We start from the raw sequence: 14,656 nt of genomic DNA on the forward strand, positions 1-14,656 counted from the left end.
TTCTGGGTGCAAAGTGATAGTACATTGGATAGGATGTTGTCCTTGCATGCAGCTAGCCCACCTGGGTTCCATCCCTGGCACCTCATTTGGTCCCCAAACCCACCTGAGCATAGAGCCAGGAGGAAGTTCTGAGTATCATCAGGTGTGCCCCAGTAATAAAAACATCCCAAACAAAAAATATTAATATTTTATTTTTATCTTAAAAACTTTGGAATGAATTTAGTGTCTGGATTAGCAATATAGAAGTTTATATTTTTGGGGCTGGAGCAATAATACAGCAGGTAGGGCCTTTGCCTTTCACGCTGCAGACCTGGATTCAATTCCCAGTATCTCATATGGTCCCCCCAGCACTGCCAGGAGTAATTCCTGAGTGCAGAGCCAGGTGTAACCCCTGAGCATCACTGGGTATAACCCAAAAATTAATACAAAGAAAAGAAAAGTTTATATTTTCTTTGACATGCCTGAAGATGACATTGGTAATTGAGTCTAGTAATTAACCTATAATTGGCATTGGTAATTGACCTGTTGTTGAAACAGGTTGTTTAGAACTTAAAAGATTCATCATATAAACTCAGTTCCATATTAATTGGACAGCTATTGTGATGGAATGTTGAGGAAGAGGGTTTAGAGAAGGAGGGAGAGGGGCGAGAGAGAGGGTTGGGGGAGAGAGAGAGGGAGAAAGAGAGAGAAAGAAAGTGGGATATGTAATTATAAAAGAAGGTAAGACTGTGTTCCCTTGTGTTTTATAGCCTGAAGAATAAGTAGTGAAGCATCAATCAAGATGTAAGAAAAATGTCAGGATTTCTCTGCCATGGAGATTTGCTTACCACCTGAGGAGGATTCTTTCTTGAACAATGAACATTTCTTATGAGGATTCACAAATTAACATATGACTAATTTTAGTTTTGGAGAGCAAATGAAGTTTCTTTTTTTTTAATTTTGTGGTAAGTTAAGACTTTGAATGAATTTTATTTTTATTCTTCATGACAATATATTTAGCACACATCTTAAATTATAATCCTATAGCAAACAGTGGGGATATCATTGAAACTTAGTGGAAAATCTTAATTTATAATTTATTTAAGACTTCCTCAAGAATAACTACTCTATAAAATCTTTGATGATTGTGATGTAAAACACCTCCATCGGATTTTTTTCCATATTGAATGTGAATTATGGTAGCAATATACAGAGCAGAACAAATCACTATTCATGGAAAATGGACACAAATGCCAACCTTTCATTGCACTTCAAAATGTGAGCCAGGTCTGCCATCCGAAGAATGAGAATGAGTAGGGTAAATAAAAACTCCACACCCGTTTTTTTTTTCCTGATCATTCAAAGAGCAGTTTCTGAAGGTTAAGCCAAGTTCTCATTGCAAGCTGCCAAAATAATAGCTTAGGAAAAGAATTAAATTTGCCTGCATGGTGATCCTCCTAGGCAAAAATGTCTTAATAGCTGTTGACCCTGATGAAATGTTTTCCCAACGGCATCAAAAAGAAAAAAAAAAACTTTAAACCACAGAATGCGATGGAAATTAATTTCAATGAATTTGGCCTGAATGGTGAGCTGTTATGTGGAATATTGAAGGTTTGGAACACAGTGAGAGTATTTTAAACAAATGCCATCCTCGGATACAGTGAGATTGCCTGTTTCCTTGCTTTCACACTGAAGTCCTCTGGCTGCACCAACAACACTCAGTCACTTTGGAGATGACACCACTGACCAGTGGCCGCCCAGAAGAACTGCTCTGACCGGGAAAGCCTCTAAGTATAATTTTCAAAGTTCCTTGTCTAGGTTTCATCCTTTTTCATCATGACTGAATTTGGTGTTTTGCGGGCAGCCTACAAAGCAAGATTACTTAACTTCTATTTATGATGCTTCTCAGTACCCATCTGGTGTCTGGCTGGGATCCCCTTTGGATATTGTGACTATGGTAATTGATTTCCTAGTGGCAGAGTTTTCTGGACCTCCGTTGTTTTCCCACCGAGAGCTGGGGTGGTGACAACTCAGTGAGCAATAAATGAAGTGACTTTAAAGTGCACAGAGTTCCGAAGGTGTTTGAGGTTTGGCACGGTCCCCTCGGGCAGGGCCCACTCAGGATGAACCAGGGCTGACTGTCCTCCCGCCTTCAGAGGAAAGCCAGCACGCATGCGCTGTCTGCTGGGATGAAGGCGGCTCTGACGGAAGCAATCTATCCTTTGTTCTGGAAAGCACACCCTAGAGCTTCAAACCTCTAATGATGACTTTTCTTCTGATATGTAAATTAAACATTTGTTGATTCTGCTGTAAAATAAGTGCTAAGTAAAAGCAAAAGGAAACAAGTTCTTGTTTTTGCTGTGTTTAGTGAGTATATATTTTTAAAATAAGTTAAAATGGATGAACCTCTAAAGCTAGCTCTGCTTTGCTTTACTAGAGAGATTAGGCTAAATTCCTTATAGCTTCTAGATATTGAAGTCGGATTCCAGAATTCCTCATTTAAATATCATTGCTGCTTTGCTACCTGACAAGCTAAAATAAAAACATGGCGGGAGGTGTATGCCATGTATTTAAAGTAGATTATCATTATAGTGACATATTCAGCTTTAAGTAAAAATGGTACATTAACGTTACTTCAACCTAGGGAACCCTGGAATGGAAACATCCCTACTCAGGAATTTGTGCTATGATGTTTTTGCCCTTACATTGAGGCACCTTGAGGTACCATGCTGTTACTAATAGGCTTTCATGCAGAAAATGTTCCACCAGAGCTTTAGCGTCCCTCACTAAGCCCTAGCCTTCCCCTGACGTTGTTAAGCAGAGTTCTATAGAGCACCCTCAGTTTCTGTTGCCTTTAGCCATTTATTTCCCTACTGCTTTTCTCTATGTCCCATATATGAGAGATATCATTCTATATCTGACTAAACTTCATTTAGCATTGTCCTCTAGTGGCACATGGTATGATTTCACCTTTTATTCTGGCCAAGCAGTAGTCCAAAACGTGCACATGCCATCGCTTCTTTATCAGTCATCTTGGACACTCAAAATGTTGCTGGGTCTTGGTTACTGTAAATAGTGCTGTAATGAACATAGGAGCACATCTGTCTTTTGGAAATAGTGTTTCTGTGCTGCTGGGGTAGATATCAGGAAGTGTAATTGCTGAGTTACATAGAAACTCAATTCTTAGTTATTTTCAGATGTGTATTTTTTTTCCCAAGAGGCTGAACCAGGAGACATTCCCATCAACAGTGAACGAGGTTCCTTTTTTTTCTCCACATCCATGGGAGCATTGTTGATTTTGTTCTTTTTGATGTGTACTGGTCTCACTGGTGTGAGGTGATAACTCACCTTTTTTGATTTTCCTGATGAAAATTGATGGGGAACATTATCTTAAATATATCTATTGACCAACTGTCTTCTTTAAGAACACTTCTATTTATTTCTTCTCCCCATTTTCTGACCAGATACTTGTTTTGTTGATATCATTATTAAATTTTATCAATGTATTATTTATTTGGGAAAGTGGGGAATGCTTTTATTTGTTTAATTGGGACCTGTTTAGCTTTCCAATCTTTGTAAACTGATGAGAGTGAGATGTAAAGTAAACTTTTTCCTCAAAGCAGCCAAATAGTTCTTATCAGTAGGGAAGAAAGTCATGCATGCCTGCTGGCATAGAAAACTGGTTCTTGAAGGGCTTTGAGATTAGAGAGATTCCATGGAAAATAAAACCAGTTTAGGCATTTTCTAGAAATCTTTATTCAAATGAAATAGAAAGAACCCAATTCACACGAAAAGGTGACATTATCCATGTTATCATACCATGCCAGAATACCTGTAGTAATATCAACTAAACTAACTTAGTAACACCTATGAAGTTTTGTTCTGTTGGGGGAAACGGGATGACTCAAAATTAACATAATATAGAAGCCTAACAGTCTCCTTAAGGTGTCTCCTTATAGTCTTTATTAGTATACTTGCTAAATGCTTGAAATCACATACATTTTATGACGATAAAGCACTCCTAAGATTCTACCAACACAGTCTTTGCAGAGATTTTTTTTTTTAAATTATTTAAGAATAAAGATAGCTTCAGGCAAAGCACCTGTGCCAGTGGCCACAAATGCCTTTGTCATGAAACCCAAATTAGTGAGCTTTAATTATATAGTCTCTACATCCCAGCACACTAATAAATATGATCACAGTGCAATCTGTTAGGTAGAAAGAACCATAGTTATTTCTTTTGCTGATAAAAGTACTAATAAAACCCTCATCTGCAGTTTAACTACAAAGACTGAAGCCATAGCATATAAACATAAACTGAAACAACATAAAAAACTTGGAACAATTTTTTAACCTTTCTGTTGACATGAATTTATTAGACTGATAAGACCAAGAAAGCAAAATTATAAGCTAAATGAAAAACACTCATCAGTAATCCTCTCAGTGAAATCTGAACCCTGGAGGGTGGGGTGGGATGATGGGCACACTTCTCCCAAAGTTGGTATTTGAATGAGGTATTTCTGACAGTTCACTAAAAAGCACAGTGGTTTAGAACTCCAATAAGGAAAAAAAAATTCTATATGGTCAGGTAATAAAATAACTACTTGCTCTATATTCTATCCAAGAAAAATATTCTTTGTCCATTTGGCCAACTTCTTTGTACATATTGTTGGATTGTTGTTTGATCAATATATGGTAGGAACAGATATTTTTTCAGTTTCTTACTCATTTATTCATGCTGAAGTCATGCTAAACTACCTCATTGGTTTGTGGTGTGGATTAGCTTAAAATAAATGTGAAGTGCTTAAAATATAAATTTCTGTATAATGCTACTAAAGTTTGTTTTCTAACTTAAGATAATATGGATATTTCATTATAATACATATCATGACAAACTTAACTTTTAATATTTTGATATGTTGATGAGAAATAAATCCTATGAGTTCCAACGTGGATTGAGAACACCAAACTCAAGCTTAGTAAATATGGGACCAGAGGAAACAAAAAGTATCTGGAAACAAAACAGAAAGGCAGAAAGGTTTTCTTAAGATTTTAAAGATGTTATCAGCAGGAGATGTTGACATTGGATTAAAAAATGCCAGTGATTTATATTTAAAGATTAAGCAGAATAAATTTATGTCTATGATCTATAAACCTTAATATATTTACATGTTGAGTAAAAGATGAAGAAAAAGTCATTGCTGGTTCTGAGTCCCTATAGATCAGCCTTCTTTATCCACTGCCAGCCTACAGATGTAGGAAAGTTGAAAACAACTGGTCTAAAAATGACTTCGATATAACTGCAGTTCATGGATTGGTTTTCAGCACAGGTTCTAAAAAGGTAGAACGCTGCTATATATACTGTGCAGATGGAAATCTGCCTTGATTTGTGCCTTTCTAGAAAAATGTAAAATATTGTTTATTAAATGGTAAGCCTAAAGAGAAATAGATGGAATTGAAGTCTAACCATTTCTTAGTCATCCAAAGGATTTATGGCAACTAATTAAAACATAATTTTACTGTTGGATCCACTTTACTACCATTTTTCTTTATAATGAATTACTCCTTGGTTATTATTCTGAGAAGCAGTTTTATTTGCTAATTTAGAATTCCCTCATTTAATTATTAATTCATTCTGACCTTTAAAAACCACATTTTATAATCTTCAAGTTAAATAAGGGGGTTAAATCTAATTTTACCTGTCCCACAACTATTATTCAGAAGTTACACTATTTCTGAAGAATATACAGACACCCGTTGTAATGTGCTACATTGATTGCTTGGTTTATTTGTTTGTCCACACCCTGCAGTGCACAGGGGTTTGGGGCAAGGAAGTGTGCTCTGAGTTGTTCCAGTCATTGCTTGGCAAATGTGTTACCAGAACTTAGAACTGGGATTCCTGTGTGAGGAGCATTTTCTCCAGCCTGCTGAGTTTTCTCTCTGGTTATAAAGGTTTTTTCTGTTTATTTATTTTTCACTGTGTGGGGTCATACTAGGTGATGGTTAAGGGTTATTCCAGCTCTGTGTTCAGGGTTTGCTCATGGTAGTGCTCATGAAATTGTGAAGACCAGGGCTGAAACTCAGGTCGCCAGCATACACAGCATGTGGTTCACTTCCATGTGCTGTATCACTGGTTGCATGCTAACTTTTGACATCAATTGCGATTGTTAAAAATTTGGACACAAGTTTCTTTATTCCATAGGTAGCTGGAAAGGATCAGAAAGGCTGATTTAATTTAGAAAGTTGAAGTTCACTTTAAAGTTCATTATAGTGCAGTTAATTTTGACTGGCTAAAATAAGAGTCTCCTTTTATTTATTTTTTTAAGAATGATTGGTGTACACAGTAATAAATTCCTCTCTTACATCTTTGCTCATCAGTCTGAGAACTCTCAGCATCTTTTCTACTTGAAGCATTGTTATTCAAAGGATTAAGGGTTGTTGTATAGAACCACCAGCAGTGAACAAGATAAGTTATCCTTGTGTCCAATTCAGTGACCAAACATTTTAATATGAAAGATAATTTTATTGCATATTTTGCCTTGAAATTTTCTTCATAGATGGATGGGGTGTCAATCTGTGTTTATAATGACATTAGTACTAATGATTCTATTGCAGTTATGTCGAATTAACTGTATTTTTTTCATGTTCCTAACACTTTGGTGTAAGTGGAGTACAAGAAGCTCAAAATAGAAAAATGGATTAACCTTCCTAATGTTAGATCCAAGTATGTTGTGAATACTATGTGCTAATATAGTAGTATTAACATATTAATAATGTGTTAATATGGTAGTAGAAATATTTTTGATTTTTTCAAAATATAATAGCTTTGGTTCATCTTGGGAATGATGGAAAAAAGGACAATCATAGTATTAGGAAGGCAATCTAGATCCACTTCGTTCTCAATAAAATTACCAGATTATCAGAAAGCACAATCTGTGGAGAAAATGATCCTTAACTTTACATGTCCACAGTTTTTAGATTTAGGAAAATTAATTAATGGCTTTAACTCTTCCTCCTTTATTTTCTGAATTAATTCTATCTTCTATTGCCATGTTCATCTTGTATGATTACATTGATTGGCTTGATGAAGTACAATTCAGGAATTTGGAGTGGCATTTCCATACTCTTTCATAAGCATTTTTCTTAAAATGACTGATTAGTTGTGTTTCTAAAAATAATTAACAGGAAAATAAACATATAGAGAGCTTTGCAATTTTGGAAACATGATTTTGGTGGGTTTGGGGGTCACACATGGCTGTATCCAGGACTTACTCCTGGCTCTATGCTCAGAGATCAGTCCTGATAGCACTTGGGGGACCATATGCAGTGCCAGTGATAAAACTGGAGCCACCAGAGCGCTAGGCAAGTGCCTTTACTCCATACTGACTCTCCACACCTGGACACATATCTCTAAGAGTAATTACATTTTAAGAACAAATTAATTTTGATTAGATTCATTTTTAAAACATCTGTCATCATGAATTCCTATCTTACTTGATTTTAATCCAGTAACAAGTCCATCTCCTACAGCTTTACATAAGTTACCATCTTGGTGTTTTTTAGGTTGTAAAGAATTTAATTGTGATAAAAGTTAATCATATACTCTTTAAATGGCACCTAAAATATGTGATAAAACAAAAGTTTAACCGGAAGACTTCCAGCAATGTTTACTTATTTGATAGTGTTGAGGAATCAATAAACTAAATACTTGAATTTCTTTTTTTTCTTTTTTTTTTTTTGCTTTTTGGGTCACACCTGGCGATGTTCAGGCCTGACTCCTGGCTTTGCACTCAAGGAATCACTCCTAGCAGTGCTCGGGGGACCATATAGGATGCTGGGAATCAAAACCCCGGGTCGGCCGCATGCAAGGCAAATGCCCTACATGCTGTACTATCGCTCCAGCCTCCTTGAATTTCTTTTTTCAGTCACTCCCATTCCAGAAACTTCCCATCATCCAAAATGAATTTTGAACTTCAATCTGGGTGGACTTGGATATAGGATGGTCACCCACTTTTGTAGGGTCATGCATGTCTTAGTTACTATTAACAGTTTTCTGTGTCGATGTTGAGTGTGAATCAAGGTATAGTTCCTTATTATTACTTGTTTCTGGGATTTAAAAATAATTTTTTCACAATTATTTTTTATCAGAATTCTTCTGGAAATAGAAACAGGTATTGCTTTTAAGAAAAAAAATTAAAAATACAAGTTGGTCATCTTTTTTCTCATAAACTGTAATAACATATCCACTTTATAATATGTGCTGAAGGAGTTACACATTACACATTTGTACAGTAATTAAGTGATTACTAAATACAAAGTTCTGGGAAAAGAGTTTACTATAGGAAAAATGATGCAGGATTGAAGAAAAAACAATGTGGAATATAGTTTTGCTACTTTTTTTCATTAATGTTAACAAGGTAGGTAATTTTCTGAGCTTTGGTTTCTTAATATTTTAATGGGATTAATATATTTTATTACAGTTATAAAATTAAACAACTAATCCTGCATTTATTATTTTTCTGTTTTGTGACATCCAAACTAATCATTGTTCTAAAAAGTTGTTTTATATGAATTCCAGAGAAACTTTTAGGATTTTCATCTTTTTAAGATTTTTTTAATGTTTTAAATTTTATTTTAAATTACTGTTTAGTGTCCCATTTCCTAAATCTTTTTCTAATTTTAATTTTTTAATTTTATAATGTTTTTCACAATAATTAATTATGTTCTAACACCAAACCCACCACTATTGTTTTGAATTTTCCCAGCGCCACCCAAGCCTGCCCTAAAGGCAGATTCTAAATAATTTATTTTGTATCACTTGTTAAGAGTAATCTGCTAAGAATGTTCTAAAAGGTTTCCTTAGAGGAAAATGTATGAAGATTGTATTTCACCTTGAAGCCATTAAGCACTTGTATAAGAGATTACTAACATGTTGTTATAGGCATATATATATACATATACATATGTATATATATTATATGTGTGTATTTGATAGAAATATATTTTTTGAGGAAATATATTCAGTAACCTCATGAGGTTAGTTGCCTTCTACTTTACACCCCATCAAATGTGGTATGTTACTCTTGGTATACCAGTGGCATAGAGTATAAGATGTGCACACTCCAAGAATTCTAAATTTAAAAAAAAAAATTATTTTAATGAACCACCATGAGATACAGTTACAGATTTATGAACTTTCATGATTGCATTTTGATCTTGAAATCGTTTTTTCCTTTAAAATTTTTTTATTAGTGAATCACTGTGAGGTACAGTTGCAAACTTATGAACTTTCATGTTTGCATTTCAGTCATACAGTAAATTCTAAATTTTTCAATAGATATTACAGCTGGAGTTAGAAGCATCTCTGCAGCTTGTTGCTCTCTTCTGAAATTTATTTGTGAGTCTCTGGATCATGGCCTTTAATGAGCTTATACAGTGCCAGAGACAGTTTTTGGGCATGACTGCCAGGCTCTCAGAAGCACAGGGAGATGGGAAGAGGTGGCATTCCAAACTCCATGCAAACTTGAAGATTTTGGTCACAAAATCTGCATACCTGAGTTTTTCAGCAGATTCATTCTCATGGGTGGCGAGCTCATCCTGAGCCTGTGGAGATCCGTATGCGCAGTTCTCGATTGGATTCTTGAGGGTTTTGTCTGTTGTGGCTCCAATGGGGCAGATGATGGGATCACCCACCCCCTCCGGGGTACCACAAATGAATGAATGAATTCAGCCTGGCGTGGGGTGTGGAGATGTCTTTTCGTCTTGTTGCTTCCTTCCAAGATTTATTTGTAAGTCTTAATTTTCTCAACTTTCTTTAATCACTTAAGCATTATTATTTTTTATAAATATGTGGTGAAATAGGAGTGAACATAGAAGAAAGTTACAGCTAGTATAACTCCCAGGAGAAACATCTTCTTAAGTGAGCAGAACCCAAAGTGTTCCAGAAGTTGTCAGATAAAAATTCTTGAGATGTACTTGTTGTGTCTCAAGTCTGCTGCATCTCCCAACTCCACCCCAGGCTCAAGTGTCTCTGCCAGATTTCTGCCCATTGAGCATCAATGCCCAAACTCATTCTTCCTGTTGTGTTTACCCAGTCTAGGTCCCTACATTTGCAGCTAGTGAGAGGGGCTTGTAATCTGTTCTGCTCTAACATAAAATGAAAAGGCATGAAGTTACTCCATATATTACCTCAAGCGTAGCAGACTTCAGCATGTGTTTATATAGTATTGAGCATAGAGTAGATTGTGTATACATACAAAAATATAATGTTGTTCTATACTTTTCCCTTTAAAAAATGAATTTTGGTATAAATAGCACAGCTGTGGGTTATCTCCCTTTATTACTTTGTCTTATAATAGGAACCATTTTGCTACTGGATTTATTACTGTCTACCTGTTTGAGTGTTAGTAAATATCATTATGACATTGCTAAGAAATAAGCTTTTGTATTTCAGCCTAGCCAACTACATAAATCAACATACTACCTATTATTCCCCTACTCCAAAAAGTTGTCTAAATACAAATGGACATGAAAATCTCAAACCACAACTCTCTAAATAATTTTACCACTTGGCACTGAGTTTTCTTCATTGTTAGCTTGTTGGAATTCTCTCTACTCAGAAATTTGTTTTCTGATTAAGTATTGCCTTATCATTGAGAAATTGGCCTATTCTTGTAAGTAGGAGAAGAAAAGAAAATTTACTGGAGGCAGAGTCTATTTACTACTTTTCAGTTTATTTGGGGATACTGAAGGCTTAAAAGACCTACCTGACCCAGTCCCCAAAGCAGTGAGAGCCCTATATAGCAGAGTGATATATACAAAGACAGTGTCACCTTTTACCTATATTCTTTTGTACCCAAACTATTCTGATTATATATTTCAGTAGTATCAGGTTTCAGTCTTCCTGTACAGCCCTCAAGGTGCTGAAAACTCTGCCCAGATCTGGTTTTTTGGTCCCCATCCTGATAGCCAAAATCTCCATGAAAGTTGTATTGATTTCTCTGTACTCCTCAATACTGGTCTACTGGTCTACAGACTCCTCCTTGAAGGAATAAGTCATGCTATCCTCATTTTCTCTCTGAACCAGTCATGCTTAGCACACATCTCTCTTTCTGCTTGTCTTCTCATGATCTGTATATGGGACATTGGTAGTACCGGGAGAGGATGGAGGTGAGGAAAACTAAGTTTCTTTGGTCTGCACATGTAATTATCTGCTTTTGGGGGCCATATTTTATGATACACCCAGCTTGTATGTGTTCTCTAGTCATTTCTGTAAGTGTTTGGGGGACACTGTGATCACAGGAATTATCAAACTCCCACTTGCAAAGCGAGCATTCAGCCTGGCACTTTCCTAATTTTTAAAGATATAGATTTACTAGTTCAGTTATTTAAAGGAGTTAAAAATTATTCTCAATGCTACTCTTCTCTTTTTAAGAAAAGACAAAATCATGCAATTTTCAGCTTTGTTAATGGTTTTTATGCTGAGTGAGTCAACCAGAAGAGAAGAGCAGATACAGAATTATCTAAGGACAGATACAGAATTATCTCTCTCATGTGCAAGTATGAAGAAGCAAAGTAGAGGAATAACAAGAGACCCAAAGAGGCTGAATCTAAGAACTGACCTACAGAACTGAGTTTACCAGGATAGTGAGATGAGCTTTGAGGCAGGGGGAGAGTGAAGAAGGACACCAACATAATAGTGGATGGAAACATACTCTGGAGATGGGGATAGTGTTGGGATGTTGTACTATGAAACCCTATCATTATCAATAGTATAAAGTTGTAAATCACACTGAACATATTCTTTAAAATAAGTTCTAGAAATAATATCACTTGAACTTGAATTAGGAGGCACCAAGGTATAATAACAATTGGCTAAAATTGAGAATCTAGAATTCAGTGATGCTTTAACAGTAAACGAAAGTACTTCCCTCTCTTCAGGTCCAGCTTTATTGGGTGAAACAAGAAGTAGGTATGGAACTAGATGGTTCAGGTTTCTTTTTAAAATTGGAAATAAATTGAATATTAAGGTGATGGTGCATATTTATTGTGGTATGGATTAAAGAAGTGTTAACTATTTCAAGGTAAGCTCAGTATTCTGGACTGTGAATTAGGACAAAGAAAAATGTATACAACCAGATGACAACAAAAAATCACACTGAAGATTCCTGCATTGATCAATGAAAATTATAGTAACTTTTTCTTTGAAGATTATGCACTCATAAACCCCCAACAATGTTTGGGGAGTTCCTGTCATTCTATTCTGTGATTTTTGTGGAAATAGGATGACATTCTGGTAAAACCTCCATTTAACTCTAAAATAATGTTTTTTTATGTTATTATTACCTCAATTTTGTCCAACATATTCTTAGTTTCAGCTTATAGTGGGGGATTAATATTATGATTAATATATGAAACCACTAATGATTTAAACAAAGAAATTAAATTCAATATCAAATCAAAGTATAGCTCCTGGACAGAGTTGACTCCGTTCTAGCCGTAGTAGCATGCCGACTATTCTGCAGCCAGGTCTGGTCAAAAATGCTACTGTGAAGTAACCATCAGTAATTTATAAGAAGCATCCTGTTTCCTCTCAGAGATGCCTGAACAGAATGGTCTGTTCATGTTTTTCTTTCTGAATCAGAAAGAAACAACACATATCAAGAAGGTCTTCGAGAAGAAACAAGGCCACATTCTGCATCCTAGGATCCATGGTTTCTGACATGCTAGGAAATACCTACATGAGAGAAAAAAATAGTAAAAGAGAATAGCCAGTTATTTGTTTCTTGAGATGATGCCGTGAAACCAGAGCAGGAGAGTAGGAGTCATTAATGTCCTTGGGCAGAATTGCTTCCAGTCTCTGTCTCTAAAATTTTTGCCCTTAGAATCAGACTATTGTAGAACCAGAAATTATACTCTGTTGTTATAGCGCCTGCCCACTCTGTGCTGGATGGGGCGAAGGAAAGAATGGAAGGTGTTGGAACACAGAAAAAAAGGAGGCAACATGAATTGCTTGGGTAACAATACCAGCACCATGTAGCATGAAAGCTCTCTGTGGGAATGAAACTCTATGTAATAATGGTTATTATACTAGAGAATTTAAATAACAGGGAGAGTTTGAATCAAATATTTGACAACACTTAAATACAATGAGCATGCATTGATTTCTTCTTTTAAAAGCTTTATTTAAACAGAAGGATGCATATGCTTTACACAAATCCCTTGTATTGCTTTATAGAAGAAATGCTTTATCTGTTGTAAATGACAGGTGCTGTCTCCTAAGTGGAGAAAAATATCCTTTGCAAGAAGATGTTTTAGGAGATTATTCAAGTCAATTCGCTCCTAAATAACAATATTGGCAAACTGCCCATAATTACACTGGCATATCAAATGACAGTAATGTTCCTTGTAACTATAAAGGCACTATAAATTCTGTTTTTGCCAAGCAGGAAAATGGTGGGAATGGGTGAGCCTCGGTAAAGCTGCTTTATCTGTACTAAGCTCTGGAGTATTAAGTGGTGGTGGTGGGGGGGAGGCGGTGGAGAAGGAAGGAAAGGAAAGTCTAATTTAGGCAAAGTCAGGGCAAAAATGAGCTTCAAGTAGTGTCCTTAGCAATTGTACAGTAGCATTGAGATACAGTTGAGAATTGAACTTTTTCAGTGTCACCCAAACTGAGAAAAGGCCAACAGTTTCCCATGGCTGTGGTCAACCATTTTCATTAAGGCAGACAAAAGCTCTAACACCAGATTACTTGTTCCAGTTTCACCATTAATTCTGACCCTGGGAAAAGTCTATCTTATTCTTTTTCTTTCTTTCTTTCTTTCTTTCTTTCTTTCTTTCTTTCTTTCTTTCTTTCTTTCTTTCTTTCTTTCTTTCTTTCTTTCTTTCTTTCTTTCTTTCTTTCTTTCTTTCTTTCTTTCTCTCTTTCTCTTTCTCTCTCTCCCTTTCTCTCTCTCTCTTTCTTTCTTTCTTTCTTTCTTTCTTTCTTTCTTTCTTTCTTTCTTTCTTTCTTTCTTTCTTTCTCTCTTTCTTTCTTTATTTCTCTCTTTCTTTCTCTCTCTTTCTCTCTTTCTTTCTCCCTTCCTTCCTTCCTTCCTTCCTTCCTTCCTTCCTTCCTTCCTTCCTTCCTTCCTTCCTTCCTTCCTTCCTTCCTTCCTTTCTTTCTTTCTTTCTTTTTTGCTGTACATTATGTAGGATTGGTGTGAGGCACAAGGAACTGGTGCCAGTCAGTTATTTCAGTGCTGCTGTTGCTGTACCATGAATGTATCCAAAAAACCATCTCATAAAAGACCTGCCTCCTCTTTAGAAAAACCAAAAGGAATAAATCAAACTTTATGGCAAAGATATACACATGTTTTGAATATAACATTTGAGAACTCTTCCTCTGAACTTCTCTGAGTTCAGAGAATTTTCTACTTACTTTCTTTACAGGTCTGCAGTGGACCTATGGCAATACAATTTTTCCTTGGCATGATGAGAATTATTACATGTTTCCAGACTAGGCTCCAGGACCTGAGCATCATGTCTCAGAAGGGACAGAGAAGTCACTGAGTCTGGAATGAGCAGAGGAGACTGACCAGGTGGCACAGGTTATTAACAGGTAGAATGCTTGGAGAGCCATTAGGTAATTTCCAGATGACCTTGCAAACTCAGGTGACATCCAGAAAAATGTCTCTAT

The 14,656-nt window shown here is 36.0% G+C and overlaps 1 protein-coding gene across 2 annotated transcripts in view; it reads left to right on the top strand.

The window, feature by feature from the left end:
• ZMAT4 (zinc finger matrin-type 4) overlaps window positions 1–14,656 on the top strand; it is a 529,730-nt gene that overhangs the window by 442,139 nt on the left and 72,935 nt on the right. The window contains exon 7 of one of the 2 annotated variants that reach the window (XM_055141954.1): window positions 750–13,926. The exons of the other annotated variant lie outside the window; for it this stretch is intronic. Within the exon in view, the coding sequence (XP_054997929.1) occupies window positions 750–765 (16 nt within the window). The 3' untranslated portion in view covers window positions 766–13,926. Of the gene's footprint in view, window positions 1–749; window positions 13,927–14,656 lie in introns of those variants that run through there. 2 annotated transcript variants of the gene reach the window in all.

Source organism: Sorex araneus, chromosome 1, assembly GCF_027595985.1.
Source record: "Sorex araneus isolate mSorAra2 chromosome 1, mSorAra2.pri, whole genome shotgun sequence".
NCBI lineage: Eukaryota > Metazoa > Chordata > Mammalia > Eulipotyphla > Soricidae > Sorex > Sorex araneus.